Source organism: Hypomesus transpacificus, chromosome 14 (assembly GCF_021917145.1).
Source record: "Hypomesus transpacificus isolate Combined female chromosome 14, fHypTra1, whole genome shotgun sequence".
Classification (NCBI taxonomy): Eukaryota; Metazoa; Chordata; class Actinopteri; order Osmeriformes; family Osmeridae; genus Hypomesus; species Hypomesus transpacificus.
The window spans coordinates 15669854-15691330 of record NC_061073.1 but is presented as its reverse complement, the minus strand read 5'-3'; the positions used below and the strand labels follow the sequence as shown (position 1 = coordinate 15691330).

General features: G+C 45.8%; 1 protein-coding gene across 2 annotated transcripts; it reads right to left on the bottom strand.

The window, feature by feature from the left end:
* Positions 1 to 4525: 4525 nt before the first annotated feature.
* Positions 4526 to 20489, bottom strand: LOC124477102 (homeobox protein aristaless-like 4). 2 transcript variants are annotated; one of them, XM_047034663.1, is made up of 4 exons: positions 19862 to 20489; positions 11089 to 11402; positions 6200 to 6358; positions 4526 to 6081 (listed from the first exon to the last, which is right to left on the bottom strand). In XM_047034663.1, exons 1-4 carry the CDS (start codon positions 20205 to 20207, stop codon positions 5761 to 5763), a joined length of 1140 nt encoding a protein of 379 aa, XP_046890619.1. In that variant the 5' UTR covers positions 20208 to 20489; the 3' UTR covers positions 4526 to 5760. The 2 variants fall into 2 exon arrangements, with proteins under 2 accessions (XP_046890619.1, XP_046890620.1); XM_047034664.1 differs by having other exon boundaries at positions 6230 to 6358.
* Positions 20490 to 21477: the final 988 nt, after the last annotated feature.

Genomic DNA, 21477 nt, shown 5'->3' with positions numbered 1-21477 from the left:
TCTTTTGATTCTTTTGGTGCTTGAAGTTAGTTCGACTGGGTGATTTTACTGGTGTTCTTGACCGGGAATGAGAGCGACCGTTTTTGAGCATGGTCCAACAGATGGACTTCCCCCTGCCTCAGGTCTCTCCTCAACCCCCTGCTCTTCCCTGGGGTTACCTGCCTCCACTCAGGGCTGGAGGGATGACTGGTCCCACCTCTGACTTATGACCCCTACAGGAGTCTTCTCCATCTTTTTATGTAACTTACAACATCATCAATATATCACCTTGCTGCTCACTCTTCTGATTTATGGCTGGATTTGGCTGTAGCCCGTGAAGCTGAGGCAGACCCAGAGTGTTCTTATTCGCGTTTTTTATGGCCCCACGAACGTTAACGGTGCCAATGCAGACAGCCCAGTCTTCCATTGGGCCAGTATTTAAACAGTCGCCATGCACATTAATACATCTCCATTGGTTCCAGTCACTCCGATCTGTGGGAGTCAGGACCCGTGTCACAGGTCCAGGAGTGAGTGGAAATATTTGATCTACAACCGTCCAGTTTTACTATCTAGACCTAAGGGATCATTTAACAGTGTAAGCCAGTGTCAGGTCTAAAATATGACCTATTAGAGATGTGTCGCTGAAAGCTGATATAAGTACTGATTTACCGGGCCTTCCCTTGCTAATGATGGCCCTTAGTGAGGTGCTTAAGCATCCACTTGTTTATGGAGCAGGTTGATTGACAGGTCGGGCCGATGGAAAAATACAAAAAAAACGGGCGAACGAGGAATAGGATCCGTCCCTCTCAGCGGCGTGTCGCCAGGACCCCTGATGGAGCAGGGTGAACTTTGAAGTGCCCCTAATGGTCTTCATGGTCCCTTAACCGTGCAGGCCTTCTATTAAGGGTGTCAGTGGAGCCTGGCTGGACCAGCGTGACCTATTAAGGTTAATGAGAGCTGTTCAGGCCACAGTGAGCCACTCCCTTTCCCTCTGAATCTGTTTGTTTATCTCGTACGCCCATGTCTGACTATGGTGGGGGTGACGGTAGGGTGGGGGGTTGGAAGGGGTTCAGGCCCCAACGCTTTCTCATCGTGAGGGTGTCTCTCAAATCATCTTTCTTTTCTGGATATTTTGAGGTCAGGGACATGCTGATGTCATTGGTTCCTGTCGTGGTTATGAGTTTGAGTGTGTTGGTTTCGACTCTAGCCCGAAGCCTATTCTAGGCGACAAGCCAATTCAACATACTGAGGATATAATATTAAGGCTAAAAGCGATACAGTTGCTGCTGCCAAAGGCAGGAAGAAAAACAAACCAAAAAAACTGCCAATTTTGTGAATGCATAAGTGAATCGGCTTATCAACATCACTGCACACGTAGATCTAACCTGGCCTTCATTGGGTGATGGGTTTATTTCTGTGCTGTCTCACTTGTCTCTTGGACCCCATCAGGACAAAATCTCTCTCAGACAACCGTGGAAAAAGAGTGCAGTGGACGAGGGAGCGCTAGCGTTCCTCCCGGGGAACCGTCCAGTCGATGGCAGGATGGGAGTTGGCGCTGGTGTTGTTCTTTTCCTGGCTGCGTCTCAGTGCTTCTAAGTGTTTGTGTCTTGAGAGGAGAAGTTCTGGCACAATCTTTGAAATGTATGTTGTTTTTAAAAACGTTATTTCTCTGTTTGCTACATCTGGGATAGCTACAGGAGACCTCCTGAGAACTGGGAAACTTGTGTTGGGAAGACAGTTTGGTGAACAGGGTGGGCCCAGTGAATGAGTTCATCCCTGGAGGGAAGCTAGCAGTCAGGAAAGGAATTTGATTGGAGTTCCTGTCCAGCTCTCTTAGACACTAACCATGACTTGGGTATGATCAGAAGAACACCTGGGGGTGTTTACGCCCATTGAGAAGTTTTGGCTCAGTTTGGAACAGAATGGTTCTGAACGAGCCATAAAAAGAGCAGCAGATTTGGGTCACAAGGTCAGTAATGACACAGAAATTTTGTGAAGTCTGGAGAAGTCGTGAGTTTCCCTGTTTTTCTCCCCCCACTCTGATACTCGCTTGTTTTCCGAACGTGTAAAGTACAGTTGCAAACTCCATCAGCCACATTTCTCTTTCATGACTTCTGTGCCTCTCTGTTTCTCTCTGTTTCTCTGTCTGTGTCGTTGTTTCCCTGTGCCCGTTTCCTGTTCTGAATGTCCTCTCCCACGGACAGTGGAATTACAAGAATCTGTGCAACCTTACCTTGAACATCCTGTCCAGGGCTGGAAATGAACGGTGTCCCGTCGTCCAGGAGACAATGGAAAAAGTCGTCCCAGGACAATGAAATCTTCTAATCTTTCAAAAAAAAATCTAAACTTTCAAACATTTTTGTAGAAAATATTTTTTCTACATTTCAAAACTTTCCCCCCTCTCCTTTCACACAGCGAAACACAGAAGCCTAAACCAGAGTAAAGCAGAGCAGAGTACAATTAAGTACAGTATAGTTTAGTAGAGTCTTCATCAAGTAATAATCAATGGTGCAAACCTTTTTTTATCACAAATATTTGTTTTCAAAACCCTTTTTGAACCTTTCTATACTTTTTCAGTTAATTTTGAACTTCGGGACGTTACTGGGACAGTGAGGAAAAAAGTTAGTTGCGAGCCCTGATCCTGTCCTATCAACCAGATATGCCCTTTGAGGAGTGTGTGTCTCTGCCATTGTGCCTACTGGACTGTACTATGCAGTATGTGCATTCACACATGAAGGGGAGCCTAGGAACTTGCATACAAAAAGTCGTCTTACATCATTCAGTTCATGAAGACCCATTTATTTCAAAATCACTTCAGACATATCACTTACATCAACAGCAAGTTAATTCTGTACAAATGAAGGTTGAACAATTGGAGCATGTCTGCATGTTGCAGATTTTCACCTAAACATGGACGGGTTTAGTACTCAAGACACACAGCCGGACTCTGGTGAACGAAGATAAGCTGTTGGCCCTAAACAGACAGGCAAACACCACTCAGCAACATTGTAAGTGCAATAACTTACTGCAATGGCACAAAAAAATTATATTAAGTCACAATCAAGAATAGAAATGCAAGATTAAAATACAAATTGCTGCTCATATCCATGAACCATTTAGAAAGCTGATTCAACCTGGTCAAAGTCCAGAGGAATTTATCACACACACAATCTTGACATTTCTTGGCATGAGTTACGGTAATACTTCAAACAATTATAGTACATTTTCAAAAGTAAGGGTTTATCTCTGGAAATCCATTATTTAACAAAAGGACAAGCAAAACAAATGTACAAGCAAAAGGAAAATACTATTTAATCAGACTTGCACAAATTCACACAAACGTGATCATATTAACCATGGACCGCTGTCGTCCTGTTTCAGTAGTATCATAACGGAGTGGGAGGGGGGGCAGGAGGGGGCAGGTAGGGACGGGGGGGGGTGGGAGGGGGGCAAGTAGGGGCGAGGGGTGCGAGGGGGGCAGGTAGGGGTGGGAGGGGGGCAGGTAGGCTGCTTGAGACATAGACAACTGTGGCAGAACACTCCGGGCTCGTCACTCAGCAACTCCTTTGTCATCAGGATCTGGTGGACTTGACAGTCATTATTTAGTTAGACTTGACCTAACAAATGTAATTGATTTAATAGTTTAAAGGGATGACTTCATACAGACATTTTTAAAACAAAACTAATGAACAAAACTACTGATATGGCAATGAGGAGACATAATGGGCTATGTTCAGTTCTACTGTGTTCTACTGTGTTCTACTGCTGCCAAAATACTTTCAGTGTGAGAGGAGCTTTTTAAGGGGGTAGGGATGACAGAAATACTAAGATATCATTAAAAATCACACATTGTCAGGCCATGTTTACTGTCAAAGCAGTGAGGGACACTTGATTCCTATAACAGAGATTCCTGTGGCTTAAATCAGTGCTTTTTCACCTCGTTTGAGCTGTGAGTTTTCAACAGGAATATCCAGGGAAAAGGGCTTTCTCAGTCAGATCGGAATGTTCTCGTTCATTCTAATCTCAGTGTCACGTCAACACTTCCAAAATAAATTAGTCCAAAATAAAACTAGAAAATAACATTTGTCATAAGATTTGTTGGAACTGTCATCGTTCCTCCTCCTGTGATGTCAGAGATGAGCCAGAACTCAGAGAAGAGGACGAAGGGGAAAGGACGTCCAATCCTCCACTGAAAGGAAGGGGCATTGTGAGGGGATATGCGGCCCAGCGGGTGTCGCACACTCAGGGATCAGTGAGGAGCTTGACAAGGCCTTGCTGGAGCCCTTCAGTCTGTTGGCCCCAGCTCTTATTGACAGGCCTGATCAGGAGGGGGAAACACAACCACCGGGCCATGCTCCCTACATGCCTGCAAGTCTGCTCTATGTCATCACATTACCTAGACCCTAGAGAATGCTGCCCAGGCCCAATTAGGTCTCCTAATCCTATAGCTGCTTTGCCTGCTAGGGCCTAGCGTGTGACATACTCTACTAGCGTGACAATACTATGGTGTCATCTGTTCTGATCCCCCCCCCCCCCCCGCCCTCTCTGAAGATGCCATGATTAGGTCAGTATGTGGAATTAGCCTTAGTTTGTTCCCACCATGTCGGTCATGCTGGATTTTAGTGTCTGTGCTTTGCCCCGACCAGCACAGCTTGGTTTGAGGCTAATTGAAAGTGTCTCTCTCTCCTTGTTGGAGGCTGATTGAGGCTGGCCTGAGTAGTTAGTGTTGACGGCTGCTGCTGTGTGTTAGTCCAGCCTGGCGACCAGTGGAGACGTGACTTCCTGTAACCCGAGCCCTGCCAGGGGATGGAGACCTGTGGAGGCGGCCCTGGGGGAGGAAATGACACGTTCACTTCAAGTGACTGCCAATCCCACCGCGTCTGAACCTGGCTTCCTCCACATCTAGTTTGGCACGAGCCGCTGAGCTGTCAGACAGCGCGGGGTCTCTCTCGCACCTTCGGTTTAGTGCTTTCTGGAACTGTGAGGGGATGACAGCTTTGCAGAACAGCTCAGTCCAGAATTACTTGGATGTTTATGTTTGAACTTAAAACGGATGTTTCCTTCTTTCTATGCCCCCAAAACAATTGGTTTCTGTGCAATGATACGAAAGCGTTGTTACGAAGGCTTGGACTGAGTCAAATGGACATTTGTATTTTCAGGTGGACTGTTGTGTTTTGAAGTGGCTTTGTCTCAGTGGAACTATTACAGAACTTGTAGGGCATGGAGATCAGAAGAAGGGATTAGAAGTTGTTTCAGTATGTACATTTATGGATGTTGTGAAATAGGAAATGTATAGTTCCTGCAAGTATGCTTTTATGGCTGGTGACTTCAACATGATTATTGCATTTAACTTAAAATAACTTCACGTTTTCCTGACCTATTAGCTTAACAGTTGCCTATCCAGAACAGTCAAGCTGTGTTATTTCCCCGAGCTGGTTTCTCCATTCTTCCTCACCTATTTCACCACATTCCTTCTTGAGATTGAGGAGTAACACCACTTCCCCCTGCCCTCCTTCTTCTTCTTCTCTCCCTCCCCTTTCTGTCTCTCTTCTCCTTGGTGTCTGCTGATTGTCATAGTCACGGATGTTATCTTGGCTGTAATGGCTGCCGTTATCACTGTGTCTCCCAGTTCATTTGACCTGTGTTATCATGAGTTCTATCAGACCAAACATAATCCCATCCCCCTCCTCCTCCTCCTCCTCCTCCACTGCAGTGCTGGGCAGGGCTACTCCGGGGGAGGGGCGGGGCCCAGGTCAGGGGGGCGTGGCCTGGGGCGGGGCATCATGTGGCCCAGGAAATAGCCGCACTGTGTTCCTTAGCCTTCATACGCAGTGTGGCGATGCTGGACGACTTGCGGTCAGGGTCCACGTTGAGGTCGTACCCGTTGATGCCGCCGCCCATGCCAGGACCCCCGAACAGGCTGCCCATGTGTGTCTGTCCCATGTGACTTCCCCCAGGGCTGGGCACGCCCAGGAAGTCAGAGACCCCTCCGGTGGCGTGGGGGTGAGGGGGCATGCAGGAAGCGACGGAGTCACAGGGCACCACACAGCCTGGCACGGGCGACGCCCCGCTGCCACCTCCAATCCATGACGGGTTCTGGATCTGCAACGGAAGTCGGAACAACAAGCGTCAGCGGGACAGTACAGACACCGTTTGAAATGGTTGAACTTCCAAATGTGTTAATGTGTCGTGAGAATAAGTTGACGTTATAGTTCAGTACCCAGTCATAGTTCTGATCCCTCATCTGTACCTGAGCGTAGTTCTCTGGGCGGGTGAGGAGGGGCAGCTCGTACGCCGTGGAGAAGTGAGTCCGGACCTGCTGCATCTGCCCAAAGCGCTCCCTCTTCCTCCACTTGGCCCGGCGGTTCTGGAACCACACCTGCAACAACACACAGATCAGGGCCTGTCAGAGACGAGCCATGCCTGCTGTCTAGCGCTCTGGGGATTTTACAGGGAGCTGACCACGTTGCTTTGAATCGAGTGAATCCGAACAGATCCGGAGCAGATAAGGAGTCATCTCCAGAGCGCGTAAAGGAGAGTGGAGGAGATGTTGGTAGAATCACACACAGAGGAGAAGGGGTTGAACTCATAAATCGTGTCGCAGATGAAAAGACACGTCACATGGTCAAGGGGTTTGATGTGTCTTTAAAGTGCCGGTGTCTGCAGAAAGCGATTGATGTACGGACGGACGGTGGGTCTAACTCACTCCCTACCCCCCCCCCCCTCACTCACTCCCTCTCTCTCCCTTCCCCCCTCTCTTGGTTTCTCTGTCTCTCCCACCTCCCCTCTCTCTGTCTCTCCCCTACCCCCCCCCCCCCCCCCCTTACTGGAGGAGCTACAGCATGCACTACCAGGGGAGGGGATCCACATCTGGGCCTGCAGCCACTCATAAATCACTCTAGAGAGGGGGGGCTCACCTCAGTCTGACAGCCAACAGGACATCAAGGAGGCCCCCCTTCTCCTACCCAACACAATATTTGCCGTCACCCGAGCAAAGACGCCCAGAAACTAGAATATTTTCCGTAAAGCCTGTGTACGGTCTTATTACAGTGCTATTACTAATTATGGCCCGGGTAGCACTTCTGGAAGGTCTTTCTTGATACAGAGAGTAAGGTGCTGGCAGGAATGGGCTGTTTCTAGTACGGACTGATGATTGACTGATAGCAGGCCCCTCAGTCCACTTCTCATGCAGGCCAGGAGGAGGTGAAGGTTGGAGGGACGCCCAGGGGGGGTGGGGGGTGGGGGGGGGGGGGTGGTGACACTGGAGAGAAGCCGACAATGAGATTCTGCAGGTAGCGAGCGATACAGTCGGATGCTCTTAAAGTGAGTGAGACCATACCTGGGTGTACTTTTTTCATAGTACCTCTCTAAATGTACTTGAACTGAATACATCCTGCAAGAAATCTAAACAGATGGGGGGAACATGCGGGTTGTACTTCACCACCCCTCCTTTCCCTTGTGACCTCCACTGTGTTCTGAGCCCCAGACTATTAATCAGAAGGTTGCCGGTTCGATACCCGGCCTTGCCAAATGACGTTGTGTCCATGGGCAATGCACTTCACCCTACTTGCCTCGGTGGGAACGTCCCTGTATTTACTGTAAGTCACTCTGGATAAGAGTGTCTGCTAAATGATTAATTGTAAATGTATTATACATGAAGTTCATCTTTTGCCTTTTTGACATGCTGTGTTTTCAGCCCAAACTTGATAGTTGCAGGCTGATTCGTGCAACAGAGTCTTGTGGGTCAATGCTGAAGAGAGCCCCTTCACTTCTGTTTTACCAGTATTTATTTATTGGTTGTCTATCTCTTATCCTCCCGGGGGAGAGGGAGACTTCTTCAAAGAAAGAAACTATCCAACATAGACACGGGGGTCTGAACTTGGATTGTGGGATGAGACCCAACCAAATCATCTTGCGGTTTTCACAGTCCCTTACATGCAATTTCCCCCTTAGTCATCTTTCCATATAAACAGTATTTTTTCCCTTTCTCTCTATTTCTCTTTCTAATAATTTATTTCTCTTTTGCGCATACACACACTCTAACACACAAGTTTATAGTAACACACTACGCTAGCACAATCTGATGTCAAACCACAATGGCTCATAGGCTTACTCTTAAGTACACCAAAACAATTACATCTGTCATGATAAAACAGTAGAATATGAAAGGACAGTTCTCTAATGAACGTCCCACACGACACGGCACATATGACAGCAACCTTCTCCTTTTCTAACGGCACAGCTGTTCAAATATAACTTCCATTAGTTATCCATTAACAAATTCATTAATTTCAGACGTGGACAGAGTTGGACTGAGATGTGTGAGGTGATCCATTGGGGTTTGGTCCGGAGGGCTGGCGCACGCCGGGTCAGCCGGTCACGGGGGTCAGGGGACAGATCTCCACTGGAAACCCGATACCTGTGCTGTAGCTGAACCCCAATGTCAAGGTGAGAGGTTGTCGCCCTCTGAGTTATATCATCTGTTTGGAAAGGCTTTGCTGTCTGTGTCATCCACCTCGGGGGTCTTGGGTTCCTGTTGCATTTGAAGGTACGTCAAGTCAGTGTTTTTTTTTGTTGTTGTTGTCATTGTGGGTTCTAACATACCTATATAGCTATAGGTTTCTTATTACATGGGCACTTTGGTTTGATGGGACAGTGTACATTTTATGGCTAGTATTTCCTTAAAGTTTGGATACTTTCTCATTGTTGGTGAATTATATCATCAATACTGCAGTACAGATCACACAGTGTATTATCTGATACCAGAGAGACAGAAGACCTCAAGGTCAAGCAAATTCTCTCTTTCTCCCTTCTCTTTCTACACCCCCCCCCCCTCCTCGCTCCTCTCTCTTTCTCCCCTACCAGTCGCTTCGTCTCTCTCTCCTCCCTTTTAAGTCAGAGAGGGGAAGTGGGGATATTGGAAAGTGAGATGGGAGAATGTTCAAACTGGAGCTTGTTTTCATTTCATGTTTAATTTCCTGACGCCTAAGCCCTTGGCTTTCCGCAGCTAACCCCTCTGACCTTTCAGAGGCTCACAGACTGAAGCAACGGACTAACTACACACACACACACACACATGCATACACACATACACTAAGTCATAAACACATTTTCAATCTCAAACACAAGCATATGCACCCTCTTACCACGGACTCACTCTATTAGGGGAACACTTGTTGTTGAACACTTGCAAACAAATACACATTGTTTCCATCTCATAAAAATCCATGCTCACAGCAACATGCACCCACCCCTCCTCACACACACACACACACACACACACAGCCACACACACACGCGTGCAGGCACACACGTGTCCATCTAGTTTCAGGCTCCGGGTACATGGTGTGTCGTGTTTCTCCTGGGCTCTGCTCTGTGCAGCTTTTCCTTCGAATGGTATTAGAGACACTGGCCAAATAGCTGAGAGGAGAGATCATAGGGAACGTTCTAGAGTCATGTGTGTCCTCTATTCCTCAAAGCCAGAGTCTCACAACTCAACTGAGGGAGCAGGTACTTCACAAATTCAGACTAGAAAATAATTTAAAATTTAATTGAATATCAAAAAGTTGTCTCGCAGAGACACACACAAACAGTGTTCCCCCCCCACCCTACACGCACACACTGTCCGCACACCGTGTGTGTGTGTGTGTAGCTAGCAAACCATGCAGTCGACCAACTGCAACCATTTACAGTCCTTGTTTATTTTACCCAGCAGACATCTGCAGGGAAGGTGGTTCTGAGATCTCCGAGCTCAAAGTGGGGCTTGCCAGTGAAGCAGTAATTGCTAAAGACGTTGACAGCAAAAGGCAGCTTACAGAGCCATTAAAGAGCTTTATTTATGTTCCAGAGCCAGAAGGCAGGAACGGAGAGAGAGAGAGAAGTAGGGCAGAGAGCAGGGCTCTGAGACTGGCTTTAAAGTCTAGCCGTCTCACCTCATCTCTGTCATCCTGGACCAGGGCGATTGATGGACTGACCTTGCACTCACTCAGTCAGGCACACCCTCTTCCTGCTTCAACACATCCAGCGGTGGAGGTCAGGTCTGAGGCAGCTGGATGGCAGCTCCATGAGAACTGAGAGGTGCCACGAAGCTACAAGCGACTAAGACTGTGATTATAGCTAAATGCAGAATCAACCTTCAATCCTGAAATGTCACCGGAAGACCTTGACCGAGGCGTCTGTACAGTTTGAAAACATCTGTACGTCTGATGTCAATGTTGGTCTCTGAGATGAAATGCTTTCTTCTGCAATACTTGCACTCAATAGTGACTCTGAACCCCACGACATGGAAGAATGGAATGATTAGATGTTCCTGTACTTTGTCTGGATGGACCTGCGTATGGAGCCTGGGAGGCTTGATTGCTTGTGTATTTAAAGTACGATTCTTGAAATTCAGGTCAATGCCCATGGTGACTCAACAGTGTGTGCTGTGTGCCTGTCTGACTGCTGAGGTAATTGGAGTCATGTGGGGGGATAGATGGCTCTGTGTGGATACAACGTGAATGCAGTTATTTTACTGTACCTCCAGAAAGACCAGGCCAGATCCCTGACTATGTCTCTAAGGAGGCTTGGAAATTGAAACTGGCATCTCGGAGTGTTTTCTATTCCCTTGCCAAATAGCTTTGATGACTTTCTTTTTTTTCTTCCCTGCAGCTTTTTCCCTCTCTCCAAAATGCTGTACAGCGAAGTTTAAAAATGGTGGTTTCCAAGGAAAAACCCTTGGCCTTTGACCCTGCCCTCCCCCCACCCCCTTTCCCCTAACCAAGTCTGCAGCATATAGAATTAAGAGCAGAGTATTCCTCTCAGTCGCAATACCCCCCCCCCCCTCCCCCTCCCCCTGCCTGTCCCAACCCAGCTCTGAAACTGGCAGCCAGAGAAAGGGAGCGAGAACAATAGCCCTCGCTGTCTCCCTCTACGACTCAGGACAAGGTCTGTCAACACGCCAGTCTTCCCTCTCCCAGGCCTTCTTGTCAGTTCCCTGAGTGAATATTTATATGAACAGGGAGTGACTTGTCGAGCACTCCCTGTTCACAGGGATAATTTAGCTTACAGTTTACTGGCAGTTTCCCACCTCTCTTGTTGTCTCTCAGTAATGCACATCTGGCTGCCTACCTGAACGCGGGCCTCGGTCAGATCCGTCCGGAGGGCCAGCTGCTCGCGGGCGTACACGTCGGGGTAGTGCGTCTTCTGGAACACCTTTTCCAGCTCCTCCAGTTGGTAGGACGTGAAGGTGGTGCGGTTCCGTCGCTTCTTGCCTTTGTTGCTCTCTGCCTCGCTCTTATCCAGAGGGCTGGAGAGGTCGGACCCCGGCCGGTCAGACGGCCCCTTCACACCCGGCTCCTTCAGGTTCAGGTAGCTGCCCTCCATCCCTTGACCATTGGCGTTGGGGGTCAAGTCGGACTCGGTCAGCCCACTATTGTCTTTGGCTGGAGAGGGAGAGAAAGAGAGAGAGAGGGAGAGAGAGCAAACATTAGAAACAATGGTGAGTCATTTTGTATGAACCCTGTATTCATCCATTCGTGTTAGCGTTATTATGTTAATGTATTGTAAATATGTTCTCCAGACCAAGACTATTTTATGGTCAATCTAGCCATTTATGACCATGTCCAGCTCTCGTGTTCGTGTCCAACCTATGAGCTGTCTGCTCATCGTCACCTTTGGCTGTTCATACCAAGTGACATTTACTCCCACTTACCTCATGCCTGTTATACTTTTACAAGTTCAAAGGCCTCGTCTCTATTCTGCAAATCTAAAGTTAGCGAAGACGACACATGCGTTCTATGTTTGAAAGATTCGTCACAACACATTGGTTTGACCTGTGACCCAACCCTCAAAGCCCCATTCCCTGAAGTTAGCTCTGTCCTCACTCCTTAGATTTCCCAATCACGCCATGTGAAACATGAACCACACAGAGCTCTTCCAAGCCTCAGCTATGTATGGTGGGCCTTGTGTACCACGGCAACCACACAACCACACAGCCCTGCCCCACAGACGTAAACAACATTGTATTTGTCACCTTCAATTTTGAGAGCCTCCATTCGGTGACAGACCTCACTCTGTTTCTGTCCTAGTGTGTTTTTGTGTTTTCCTCAAGGATATGGCTAAAGCAGAGGTTTTTTCTTTCAATAAACAAACAGTTGTGTGAATAAATAGACTTCAGGGTTCTGGTTGTGGTCCTTGAGGAACAGTGAACTCTGTCAGGTTGTGTTTGTGTTTCCTGGCCATGGGCACATGCCCCTATCCAGGGCTTGGACCTAATTGGACAGGAGCCATAGTGCATATAAGATCCATATGTGTCTACTTGTGCTGCCTTTGGGTCATTGTGAACCTTCGGGTCATTGTGACCCATCGTCGTGTTGCGACAACTTTACCTAATACAAAAATAAAGTGGAAGCATTTTCTTTTAAACTTTGCGCTGTGGGGGGTCTGAGACAGCGTGACGGTTAAAAGAAAATGCTTTACTTAATTTTTGTTAGGACTTGGAGATCCTATGTGGATCAAATTAAAATGTATTTGTTTAGGCCTTTTTACAAGCAATGTCACAGAGGGCTTCACATACGCCCATAGAACTGCCACTCAACCAACCTAAACTCTCAAGGAAGACAAGGAAAAGCTCCCAGAAAAACTCAGAAGAGGAGAAAAAAGAAAAAAAACCTTAGGAGGAGCAATTCAGTGAGGGATCCCCTCCTCCAGACACGGAGGTGGAGATGCATGGTCCAGGAGATGTGTACATGTGGGACGAAGCTCTCATTGTTGTGCCGTGACTGTTTGACCACAAGACTGACGGAGATCTCATGTCACTCTCAGGTACCAGGGAGCTCTGACGGCTCTGAAGGTGATGCCCCACGATAAAGCATCGTCAATGAGTAGCCTCGGTGTGTCTCGAGTTAGAGAGGTTTAGGATGAAGTAGAATAGCTTAGTGGTGACGGGGCTAGGCAGAGGTCTGTCTGCAACATGCATGTTTGTTTTTACAGATTAGTTGGCCTTTGGCTAACTTGTCCCACATTGAGACAGTCAAGTCATACCTCAGCACTACAACGGCCCACCCCCCTCCCCCCACCCCTACTCCCAGGCTGAGAGCAGTCCTCTCTCTGGGACAAGGAAAAAGCAACACGGGCCGCCCAGCTGGAGTTCGTGACCTCACATTGCTGCTGCCCACCTGTCGGACCCCCCTCACAGGCTCCAGTCAGCCAGATGTTGTGACATCACCTGACATGGCCTCCTATTCTAAAGCCTAGTTTAATATGGTGGCTGCACCCCAGGGCAGCTCCGGGGCCGTGTGTTTTAGATGTGGGGCAGGTCGTGCAGAGGTTCCTGCTCTGCATCCTGATAGGGAAAGCCGGCTGCAGCGATGCCCCAGAGCAAGGTATCCTGAGTAGCCAAGGCTAGGCTAAAGCTTCAACGGCTGCGAAAGGGGCGACGTTTTGCCGAAAAGTTGGTCTTGAAGATCTCTTTCTTGTGCTTGTTGCTGACCTAACAAAATCACGATAAAGATGAGTAAATTGCCACGGTCTTGCCACTAAACATAGCTAAGAAAGTCGCTATGAAACTCAACATTTCATCAAATGTCACCCACGTTTTCAACATCTTTTCTAAGTCTAGTTTCCCGTCAGTGTCTGGATCCTGTGCACAAGTTCTTGCCCATAAACATCTCTGAGTGTCTTTCTGCTGAGCTGTCTCTGCTGCACATAGTTTCGGAGAGCACAACCATCACGCTTCTCTCAGCTGAGGGCCAAGATTCCATTGCCTTGGCTCCAATTTGCACGCAGACAGAAAATGTTCTCGGGTTTTGGCTTGAATTCTTTTCCTCAGCCACATATGGATCATTGTCATGCTCTGATATCACACGTTCGTAAGGTTCTTTTTTGATAAGGAGCAGACTCCTTCAGTTAACCAAGGTCAGGACTTTACTAGGGTCGGCCGTTTAATCACTGTTGGAAACAGAGACAAAAACATCAAAGTGTAATTTAACTGGTTGTAAAGCAACAGGGTGGCCTCTCTGTTTTTATGGAATGGGATGGGAAGGGTCAGCTGAAGTCAAATAAAAGAAACACTATAAATTAGTAACCTGGGGAAGGGTTAATGACTAAACACTAAAGATATAAAGGAAAGCTTTTAAAAAGAGTTGTCTGAAATGCTTTTCCAAAAAGCTCACAGTTGATGGAGGTCTGCTAGACGACCAGTTATATTCCGACCCCGTGTGGACCCACAGGACCATGTCTCCTTGTCCAGTCACTGCAGCGTTCATTTCCTCCACTCTGACCAACAGATGTAGTCATGTTCTTTCAGACTGGAGCTCTCCAGGTGAGGTCGCAGTTGGAGAGTTCAGGTTCACAGTTGTTCGTCGGAGGAAGAGACCCTCCCAGATGTTGCCGACGAGAGATCAATGCCAGCGGTTCACACAGGAATGCAGATTCCGTGGGAAACACGGCGAACGGTTCTGTTCAAACTCAGATCCTGATAAATCGCCACTCATGCGGGCTCACTGCTGTCATGGATGTGAAGGCCTTGTGATGTCTGTTGTAGTTTCATGAGAATTTGATCGTTCAGTCCATGAAGTTGCTCTTTGTCTGCGCAATAGCTCTGTTATTGCTGTCGTAGCACTTTTGTATTGTCCTTCCTTATTATGTGGCCTCGTATGTTGGGAGAAATCGATTGGCACAACAGAAACTTCCTCTACCACTTATGTCCTGGCTAAAAGAAGCACTCAGAAACACTTGCCTCAGCCCCTTTGTCCATGTTCATGAATATGTAGAAAAAGGGCAGGGAGGAAGGAAAAGATTCTAATTGTGAGAGTCGGAGTTAACACCGCGAAGTCAGGGATCAAAATGCTTGCCACCTGGTTAGAATTTTCGAATCACTTCTTTTTCTGGCCCGCTTACAGAACTGGGGTGGGCGGGACTGGAGGGGTGGGGGGGTGGGGGGGAGGGGGGAGGGGGGAGGGGGGGGGGGGGCGTGGGGGGAGGGGGGGGGGGCCGTGGGGGGAGGGGGTGGGCCGTGGGGGGAGGGGAGGAGGGGGGGGGGTCCTATCTCCCCCTGGAACAGAGATGGCAGGAAGTGGAGGCCAGAGCTCCCTCCCTCTCGCCACTCTAAAGGGAGATCACAGGGACAACATGGAGGAAGGCAAGAGAGGAACATCAAGCAAATCCAGTTGGACAGTAAGGGGAGGAAGCAGTCACGCTCCCCTCATGGAGCTTCGTCTTCTGATTACCAAGTTCAGTCCTCCAACATGCTCATTTGCTTTGTTTACAGGGACTACCGTGAGTTAAAAATGATCAAAGTCAATCATATATGTTCAGTTCATTGGCTGTACGTTGGTCTCTGGTGTCTGAAGTGTCACAGCAGTCTGTGCTCACACAAACGTGTATATTAGACCTTCACATCAATCCACACATGGGACCATTCTCGTACTGATAGTTTGTATTGAGGCTGCACAATGTGGTTGTGATCTACGCATACACATCCTATGACATCAATTCTATAGGTCTTTTAACACATAGTAATAGTATCACATTTTGACATGCATGTACAACTAAACCAATAACTCCTTATTCTTGCTTACATGCTAAGAAACATATTTTATCCTTCCCGGACAGCACGTCATACAAAATAAGGATAAGAAAGTCATCCTGCCGTTCTACTGCCTTCACATAATAAATCTCCATAATGATTCCAAACTTGGATAACCACATAAAACAGTAAGAAACTATTTTCCATTCAGCTTCCAGCAACAATATCCCTTGTCCACCAAGCACCAACGGTGCCCCCTTCCCCAGCAGAACGGACACTGTGCCTTGGCAGTCAATAGACCTTCCCCCCCGGGTCTCTGCATCAAGCACAAGCCTAGAACGTGGAATGAGACTCATGTTGTCCTGTCAGTCCTGTCTCTGTTCCTCAGATGTTCCTCTGAACCCTAAGTAGCTTTCACTCATACACAGACTCCAGAACTCACTCATCATCAATTATCTTTTAGAGGAAACATACAATACTGTGAGACAAGACAGTGTTAAGGGTGACTGTCCACAGGATTTGTATCATTGCTTTCACAGCTGAAAACCCAAAATAGATCCTGACCCTGAAGCAATTACTACACATAGAACCCCCCCCCCCCCCCCCCCCCCCCCCCCCGTGAAGCAAGAGGATGTAACACTCACTCCAGCACCAGTGTGACATACTCTTCTCCTCCGTCCCCTCAAAACGACGCCTCAATTCAACCTCCATTTTTTACTGTCCGTGTGTTTACCCAGGGTATTGGTGAGAAGAGGTTACGCAAACCTTGTCCGCCTTTGTCACCTCAGGGACACTCTGCGGCTTTGGGGCGGCTTGTGTTTGAGCGGTATGAATAATAACCATAGGAGCCAGTAATGCACATCTGTCCCGGATTAATGGCAAGGTCTCCTGTAGCGCTCGCTTGCATTCCTGCCGACTGCGCAGCGCTCGATCAGTTCCAGCGGTTTGATTACGTTCGTTGCTGTGGTCAGGTACGGCGGCTCCTATGGCTCTCAGCCTCCAATGGGGTCAGATGGCTGAGTGGTTAGGGAGTCGGGCTATGAATCAGAAGGTTGTCGGTTCAATTCCCGGCCGTGCCAAATGACGTTGTGTCCTTGGGCAAGGCACTTCACCCTACTTGCTTCGGGGAGCATGTCCCTGTACTCACTGTATGTCGCTCTGGATAAGAGCGTCTGCTAAAATGACTAAATGTAAATGCAATGTCATTGCTAAAACGCAGCCTCAAAGCTACAGAGGTTCCTGTTGAGATATCACCCCAGGCATCATGCCTGTAGGCTCTAGATATTGAAAAGTGTAACTTCAACTGTAACACTAATTTGTAGGGCCCAGCTCTTGTAGTTGCTAGTTTGCTTTTTACCTCAAACAGGCAAACATATTTGGAAATGTAACCTCTGCCCTAAAGGCTGTGGCTTCTGGAAAGTATATGATCACAGTGGTGTTAATAAGGAAGACAGAATTTTTCTAATTTAGAGGCATTGTAGGAAATGGGTTTGATTCCAAGACATATGTGAATGCCCCAGTCTCAGCATGAAATCATTAAGTGCTAACGTTGAACATTCCTTTAATGTGTGAGATGATTATACAGTGTTTTTTTCATCTGCACAATAGTTGAATGTTTTTTTTTGCGTTCTGACGTTGGCTTAAGCACACCCATGCTTTTGTATGTAGTGAGTATTCATTTGCAGAACTTCTGTGTGGCCCGTAACCTTCTGGACCAATGAGAGGGGAGATGGCTACAGCAGGGTTTTATTTTTTTTAGGAGGGTATCATTTTTGTTTTATTTTTCTGATGGAGATAATGCACTATTGCTTGTGCAATGAATCTCCCATTGAGGACCACACGTGATAGCACAAGTCTGTTGACGCCTGAGGTTTTGGCTTCACCCCAACTTATCCTCCCCAAAGCTATGATGCGTTCATCTGGCTGCAACATTTTAAATAATAACATTGCAGAGCTTTCCTCTGGGGAAACATAATGCATGATGGAGTTTAAATGGCTCTGTCATTGCTTCTGCCAAATGTTGACTTCAATGATGGGGTCTACATCCCTGCAGGAGGTAATAGCTCTCACCTTTGAGAAAAGAACACTTTAAGTATGTTAGGGATTTAAGCAAAAATAACAGGCCCAAAACAATTGTTTGCTGTCACGTAATTTTGCACTTTATGGGGTATACTTTGGCTTGGACAGGTGCTGGCATGTTTCAATATCTCTGTTATTATACAATTAGAAGGTAGCAACCTCAACTGTACAGATTAAATCTGTTTTCTTCCTTCACCATATTTGTACATATAATAGCCTATATAGCCCGTATATATACTTATGAACGGTCTACTTTAGAATTGCGGTTTGTATACGTCGTCAGAAGTTGCTCAAATTGTTTTATGTTTTTCAATTTTAAATTGTGGCAAATAGACACAATTTCAAAATTATTTATCTGTTTGAAAATAGTTTATTGTGGAGAATTATTGGTCGCTTGTGCAAATTTCGGGTGGGTAATACTTCAGTTTGCCCTCAGTTTATGCACTGCATTGTGTTTTCACGCTTATGAATGACATTTTCCTTCATACAGTCCTAGCTTAAGTTTAACAGTACTAGGTCATTATTTTGTCAAATTTCCAAGGAGGAAATAAATTTTCCTTCCATTTGACATCTTACAAGATAGTATGATAAATCTAAATCTTCATGCTGACGTGTTGACATAAACGAGTAGGCCGTCATATACGAGGATTTTTGCGTTTAGAACTAAATTGTATACTTAATCAATGTCCTTAAAATAACTTGACCGAATGCTGCATTTGCCCGTTCATCGTGCTGTTGCTGTAATTTTTTGGGCCTACGGCATTTTGTTAAATGTGGCTTTGAACTTGAGCCTCTGTGTTAAAGGAACAATATTAAACGTGTAGCTGCTTACTTGGTCTGGGTCATTGTTGAATACAAAATACAAATCAATCACAATTATTCATCAATTCCCGTTTTTTATGACGGTGTTACTTTTTCGTCTGTAATCAACATGGCTACAACAATGACTACAGTAGGCCTATATTATTTTCCAGACACATTTTATAATGTTTGGCGAACTAACAGAAATGCATGCTCTTTTTAGGATTTATGCGTTCTAATCATAACAATCTATAAACCTGTGAATTGATGGTTCTGAATTCCATCACAAATTGACTTATCGAATCTCGTTTTGAGCTGTTCAAGTGTAAAGAAATAAGTAATTATGCCATTTACTAATGACTTATGCAGTTATGGGACACTTTTTTTTTTTCAGTACATGGATAATTATGAATCTACATTAACCAAATAGTCTTTATGGTTACATTTAAATCACTTGAACTGCAACCGCTATTGCTGCACACAGCATTTTTCTGTTTGTTTGTGTGTGTGTGTTTTGGGCACTTGTTTTTCTATAGGCGCGTCTTGTGTGATCAACCTTAGACCTATATAACAAAGTTAAAAGTAAAGACAAATTAGGCTTCTCATTTACATTTACATTTTACATTTACATTTACATTTACATTTATTCATTTAGCAGACGCTTTTGTCCAAAGCGACTTCCAAGAGAGAGCTTCACAAAGTGCATAGGTCACTGATAATAACAACAAGATAGCCCCACAGCATTGCGGGTAGTCAAAAACAAGAAGTACATATTGTGGACAACCAAAAAATAGTGCTAAAGGGAAGAAACCATAAGAGCATGTAGTTAAACAAGTTAAAATTACACAACATTGATCTCTAAGTGCAGGTGTACCTGTAGGAAAGCAATAAAAGGGCATCAGTCTCATAGTCTCAGACAGTCTCACAGTCTCAGTCTCAGGGCATCAGTCAAATAAATCAGAAATATATTTTTGTCCTGTGTCTTGCATAACAGTAAGTTCAGCCTTTGGCATAATCACGACTAGGCCCATGGCTTTTTGCTATGACTTTTTAATCCTAGTAGTGTGCACGAGATGTAGGCTAGCTACAAATCCATATATAGGCCTATATTTTTTTTAAATATTTTTTATTCTAACAAAAACGCAAGTCAAACGTGACCAAGTAAATAGCGACATTTTGATTAATAGCCTAGTTCATGGATGAAAAAAAAATCTTCCTTCAAAAACGTTTTGCGTAGCCCAATTACGCATTATTGTATTGACTTCACCACCACTCCGTTCCTTATGTGGTCATGCAGTGTCCACACAAAAAAAAACCTAAGTGTCTTTTACCATTTCACCTCCAAGTTATATGGTCAGTTATATTCTGAAATATTCCCTTTAATTACTACACATGGAGACAATGCAGTAGCCATATCGTATTTGCCTATGCAGTTGCGGTTGCTGATCGTTTCCAAGTTCACAAACTTTACTTTCTATACCATGTTGGACTCACCATAGCAAGGGATGAGCGCTCCGTTGTGTCCGCTTTCTTGGTGTAGTTTGTTGCCTTCGGGGGGAGTTTTGCTTGAAGGTCGCTGCATGAAGAGGTGGTATTTGTTGAAGGTGCTCTCCTCAGCAGCGCCATCCAATGACTGGCACTCCTGTTCAAAGGGACTACGAGACTTCTCACCGTAACTCTGTCCTTTGCCCGGTATGAAAGTCGGGCTGTATTTTGTTTCACTCGTTTGGAATGTCCTAAACGGGTTTGCCTGATGATCTCTACCTTGGGCAGTAGATGAGTTATAATATGAATCCATGGATGTCATATCGCAATATGAGACGCACGTATCTGCGTTCATTCCTAAAAACGGTTAGAATCTCAAAATCCAAGCGATTGTCCCTTTCCCTTTAGCTCGACTCAGATATTCTCCTCAAATTCTCGTGTAGGCTGACAAACACAAATGCGGGCATACACACTCTCTTGCACACATGCACTACCGCATCTGGGTCTGGTTATAAAACGAATCAGATGTTTTCCAGACTCTGCAGACTGAACAAATGCTAAAAGCCCCCTCAAGGTTTACCGAGGTAACAGAAATGCCTTGCTCTAAAGTTGATGCCGCCCCACCGTCCACGATCAGTACGCCACTCAGACCTTCTCGCTCATAGATTTGAAGTGAACTTGTCCACCGTTATTATGCAGACACTAGAGATGGGAGGTCAATCCTAGCTGAACTACTTTTTTTGTAAACACGCGGGAGACACAACACATGACGTTAATGCAATTAGGGATGAATATAGTTGCTTTGATGGGCCTATGGAAGGAGCCCTGAAGTGCAATTTCATGGCAGTGCATGTATTCATCAAAAAGTCCTGAGTTATTTATTTTGTTTCAAAAGAGAGATTTTAGACTTTCTTGTTGGCGAGGAGACTAGCGGGTGTAGCCGATATCTTTGGTAATTAGTCTACAACACTGCAGGTAGACTATGTCACACAACACAAATAGCCCACATATCACGTTTAGACTTTGTGTGTTGCATGCGCATATGAAAGTGTATCGATTTCGGAGATTATATAATAGTAAACTGAAAAGGAAGAAATCCTTTATGTATGCATTTGGCTCCCTCTGAAATGACAGATCTTCTTTAACGAATGGTTTTAGTTGGGCTTTTAATCATGATTTAAATTGACACTGTAGCCTACATTTATTTTTGACTGCAGACTTCAAGGTGTATCTCAGGGAGTAGTGGACCTATAATAAAGATTTATGTGGAGAATTAACAATTATCGGTGGCCTGATTTCATTGGCACCAAGTTTGCCTGTTCAATTTATGACATCCTCCTCATATCCTACCTATAGTGAACCATATAGCATATGGTAGGCTATAATAGCATAACATCAAATGTAATTCACGTTTGAGTTGTTGTGAAATAGCCTCGCCGGTTCTGTTAAAATGATCACATGTTCGTTTTCACATCCTCTCATACTTCCCGTATTTCTATATTCATTAGGTAAACAACATTGTTGCAATTACTTTTATATTATTTTTTAATTTATTGGATATTTGTTGACCCTTCCACTATCATTAGCCTAAGTTAATTACGTGGCATTGACAAATTATGAAGATA